General features: G+C 32.7%; 1 protein-coding gene across 1 annotated transcript; it reads right to left on the bottom strand.

The window, feature by feature from the left end:
* Positions 1 to 1,240: 1,240 nt before the first annotated feature.
* LOC142554857 (uncharacterized) lies at positions 1,241 to 2,433 on the bottom strand. The gene is made up of 6 exons (XM_075665517.1): positions 2,320 to 2,433; positions 2,082 to 2,198; positions 1,942 to 1,986; positions 1,798 to 1,872; positions 1,595 to 1,656; positions 1,241 to 1,519 (listed from the first exon to the last, which is right to left on the bottom strand). Exons 1-6 carry the CDS (start codon positions 2,372 to 2,374, stop codon positions 1,514 to 1,516), a joined length of 360 nt encoding a protein of 119 aa, XP_075521632.1. The 5' UTR covers positions 2,375 to 2,433; the 3' UTR covers positions 1,241 to 1,513.
* Positions 2,434 to 5,096: the final 2,663 nt, after the last annotated feature.

Below are 5,096 nucleotides of genomic sequence, written 5' to 3'. Positions count from 1 at the left end.
AAAAAAGCAGACTCCAACTCATTATGCCATATCAAATAATAAATAATATCAAAATAAACAAAAGAAAAACCATTTACGCATCTAACATATATTCTTAAACCAAAAAGCCAATGCTGAATCCATAAAGTACTAACTCAATATAATAATAAAGTAATAAAACTAGAAAAAAGACTTTACCCTTGGAGATAATGGACTACTAGAGGATGTTGTGTGTTTTATATTGTTGTAATTTGAACGAAGGTTTTGATTTGGTTGATTGCAAATATTTGATTCTAACATTGCGATGTGTTAGCCTTGTTTTCTAATTTGCTCATCCATTTTTCTAACTTTGTCTTTTGCTCCATCACTATTTGATTGCATGTACTACGGCTTGGAACTTCTCCCCATAAATCATATGGGTTAACACCATCACCAAGCATACGCATTCGGCCTGGTCTGTCTGGTCCAATGATTTGAGCAAATTCGTCATTTTGACCAATTTGATCATCCTCATTTTAAAAAGTTGATTTTCTAATTCTTTCATTGCAGCCTTCACCAAAAAATCAAAACCCATAATTTATTCATAGTGATTATGAAAACAAATATCTTTGAAAGTAATCTAGTTGAAGTTTATAAAACAACTTACCAATTTTTCTGCCACAATGTTGCCTGAGGGACTTCCATTAGCATGAGTGAAACAAGCATGAAATAATTCAACTCGTCATGGAGGTCGCCCTTTTTATTTTTTCTAATATGTAATTGGTTAAAAATTTGTAGATTCTAATGCATGTAGAATTATAAGATTAATAAGATAAATTACCAATTTTTGTTGGACTTGAGCAAAAGATCTTCTTCCAGTTGTCTGATTCATTATCTTTTGGTTTCGAGCAATCTTATTTTTTTCACTTCTCTCCTGATACATTAAATTCAACTTTGTACACAAGACAAAAGTCTACATGAATTTTTTTATAAACGTATAAAATATTGTATACTTTTAATTTTTCTGAGTTCCACTGAGCAACTAGTTTCACATATTGTTCTACAAAAGCTATTTTATCTCTTTCTTGCAGAAGAACTTGCATTGGCAACTCAGGTCATAATACTTATTTTTTAGTTCTGCCTTCCAGTTTCTCCATTTTTTTGCTATTGAAAATAGCGTCCAAATTTCTGTTCTAGGAGAAAGGTCATACTTTTCCTACAAAGGCATTTAGACAATTTACCCTCATAGTAAAAAATTATTTAATATAAAAATTATTCAATAACATTTCAATTACCTTTATAACATCTAGCATTTTTTTCTTACTATCCAGGGGAATTTTATGCCAATCTTCGACGTCGATCGGACAAAATTTACCATTTCTTGCCAAAGTACCCAAAAAATCAGTAAATTTATTTCTTCTTGATCCAATAGGACGTCCAATATCAACACATCGAATCTTAATACGTGGCAATATGCTAGGTCTACCCCAAATTTCTTTCATAAATGCAGGGCCTCTAGTTTTCTTCTCAGCGTCAAGATAATCACTTTCTCTATCTACATCTAGATGCAAAAAGGAGAAATAAATGATTGAATACAGAAAGTGAAATAAGTTATTACATTTTTCGTATAGGTTACCTTGATCAGATTCTTCGTCCATAAAATCATTTTCAACATGTGGGTTATTGTTGAATGTGATCCTAGAAGTCAAACATGTATGTTTTTATATGGATAAATAAAGGATGAAGTAAGTATTATAACAAGTTATATCTAAATGTAATCATCAGAACTAAAAAACCATAATTTCATGTCTTTCTATATCTTAATTTTTAGGATGTTACCTTGTAATTCAATGTCTTTTTGATTTGAAGCTTCATCTATTTGGTTTCTTGATGCACCTTGTATGCTTTGACAAGCTGCACAAGCATTATTTCAACAAAATTTATGCAAATTGAGTTTATAATTATAATAAAAAAATTTCCGACCTTTTCCACTAATTACCACGTTCTCAAGTTCTCTTGTATGATAGACTTGAATAAAATATACAACATGTAAAAGAAAAAGGTCAAATAAGAGTTATAAACAAGACACAATATATTTTTTTTATGTATAAATAAGATGCTACCTCTTTCTTTTGAATTTCGAGTTGTGTGATTGTCAATCAAAATCAGTGGTTGAGTATTTGTTTCATCTTGAAGTTGAAAATAAGTTTTTCCAACATTTTTATTTGTAAGAGTCATTCCTATCAAAAGCAAGTTATATGAGATAAATAAAGCATTAATAAGCATTATACCAAATTATATCAAAATTTAATCTTTTGAAATAAAAAATTCTTAAGTTTCATATATTTTTATATCTAATACCTTGTACATCATTGTGTTGCTGCTTTGAAACTTTATCCATTTGGTTATTGAGCATACCTTGTATGTTTTGACAATCTGCCCAAGTATTGATTCCAGCCAAAATATAATCAAGTTAAGTTTTAATTATAAGCAACAAAGTTATAACATTTTTCGCTAGCTAGCATGTTACCAAGTTCTCTTGCAAGAGTGACATGAACAAAGTATACAACATTAATACAAATGCAAAAGGTCAAATAAGAGTTATACACAAGCAAGAAACAGATTGTTTTTGTGTAAAATGTGATGATACTTATTTCTTTTCAATTTCGAGTTACATGATTGGTAAATATAAATGTGGATGTGTATCTTCCTCATCTCGAAGTTGAAAATGAGATTTTTCAAGAAAATGCTAACCTTTTCCGCTAGTTGTCATGCTACCGAGTTTTCTTGCAAGACCAACTTGAACAAAGTACATAAAATTCAGACAAAATCAAAAGGTCCAATAAGAGTAATACAAAAGCAGCAAACAGATCCTTGATGTATAAAGTTACATGCTACCTCTTTTTGAACTTCGAGCTACGTGACAAAAAGGGATCGTTTAAAGTGCTCACTTGCGCAACGGAAGTTTCAAAAATATTTTTCATACAAGAAATCGAGCACCCTAAACAATAAGATGTGTAGCAAATACAATAAACACAAAGATGACATTCATAGTATGTTTAGGAAATATACCTATCAATCTTAAAAGATTGATGATGGCTCTAAACTAAGTTGTAAACAACTTAGCTCTACAATAGCAAGACAAATCTTCAAGCCTCCTTTGAGCACTCATTGCTCAAAAATTAAGCCCACCACCAACAAGAAAGATCCCCTCTAAATTTGCACTAGAAAAATTAGAGGATTTTTCTTTGAGAAGAGAGTGAAATCTTCAACAATTGAAGAAGCATAAATGGAGGAGAATGACACTAGAAATTTCGGCAATCATAGGGAGGAGAGAAGGAGGATGACTTTTCTTGGTGCTTGAAAAAGTTAAAGTGAGCATGTGCATGCCATGCCTTGGATATTGAAAAAGTAGCCTCCAACCCTTCACCTCCCTTCCATGCTTTCTACTTGGGCTTGTAACAATTACGAGGCCCATGGAATTTTTATTTAAATGTCTCAAACACATTTGAGTCTATTTAAACTTTACTTGATATTACTCAAGCCCACTAGTTTAATAATTATCTCTAATTTGGCTCTACAAGGCCCAATGTTATTTAATTAATTCAACACTTGAATTAATTTAATTATTTGGACTCTACTAGGCCCACTAGTATTTAATTAATTCAACACTTGAATTAATTTAATTTAGTCCATAATAATGTTTATGAAAATCACAATTTTCAAATACATTATTTGTTTGGCCAACTTTTAATTTAGGAACACTTCCTCAAATTAAAAGTTACATTTTCCTTATAGAAGTCATACTTCTATTTTTATTTACGCTTATAAACTCTTTTATAAGCCATTCAACACATTGAACTATTTTAACTTCTCAACGGGATCTAAAAAGTTAGCACTTATGTTGCCCTCAATGGTTCATTGATACAACTAGCCGTGGGTTCACATCTCCATGTGATTCGGGACTAAACATGTCCTTATATGAGCATACCCCAATTGCTCCGTTCTTACCTAGCAACTCCTTGATAATAAGAACGTCAGAACTCAAGTCTGATAGTACCCAACCAATCATGTTAAACGCCTAGCAGCATCGCTTACATGATTCCCTATGTATCAAATGATAGTGCCTGCAAGAACCATTTAATTATGGTTAGCGTACAGTACGATCCCTTAATATCATATATCCCGATCGATTCGACAGCTATTGGTATTTCGAGAGCTGTCAAAGAATCGATACTATGTGTCATGTCGTAGTTGCATCGATGCTGTAATCTAAGAAACCCCTTTCTTAATTACCATACTCTGATCAGAGATTTCAAACTACATACACATAGGATATCCATACCCGAAGATAAGCGGTGAATCCCCGACTAAAATGCATCGACTCCTATATGTTACGACAAAACACCCAATCTTGCCACCTGATGACTCGATATGAGTCGGTAAACAAGTTAAAGTGCAATGCTAGCATATAGAGTCTCAATGTTGTCCCGGGTCATAAGGACTAATGGTGTACAACCATAAACTAGGACGTTTCCACTCGATAAGTGAGAACCACTTGGAAAGTCCTTTATGGAGGGTTGTTTAGTGCACTCTACAAGGAGCACCGATCTACATGTTCGGACATCACAATGTCCCCTACCAATGAAACATGGTAATGACATCGCAGATACTAGTCTCGAACTCGAGCGGCCTATATCCTTCTTAGCGGCGGCCGAATCGACTAGGAACTGTTTAGAATATACAGTATTGCAAATATGAGTTTCATGATACTTATCATATGAGCATCTCATATTCTTTCTACTATTTGTATATTCAAAGACTTTATCTATGCAACTAGCATGGGTATACAGATAAAGATGTGCCAAAACAATAATTTCAAATATTATTAAAATAAAGATTGTTTATACATAGAGTTTCATTGTGAACACTCGGCCAACACTTGGCTCGACGGGCACCTACTCTAACACGTGATTGGCAATCATAATTTGAGATTGTGTATTTGCCTTATCTTGATGTTGAAAATGAGGTTTTCCAACAGTTTTACCCTCACTAGCCATTCCTATCAAGAGAAAAAGCCACAACATGCGGATAAAAAAAGTTAGTTATATCCTTTGATGTGATAAATAAAAAATCCA

The sequence above is a fragment of the Primulina tabacum genome, chromosome 8 (assembly GCF_025594145.1).
Source record: "Primulina tabacum isolate GXHZ01 chromosome 8, ASM2559414v2, whole genome shotgun sequence".
Lineage (NCBI taxonomy): Eukaryota > Viridiplantae > Streptophyta > Magnoliopsida > Lamiales > Gesneriaceae > Primulina > Primulina tabacum.
The sequence above is the reverse complement of the archived record's forward strand: the minus strand, read 5'-3'. Positions and strand labels throughout refer to the sequence as shown.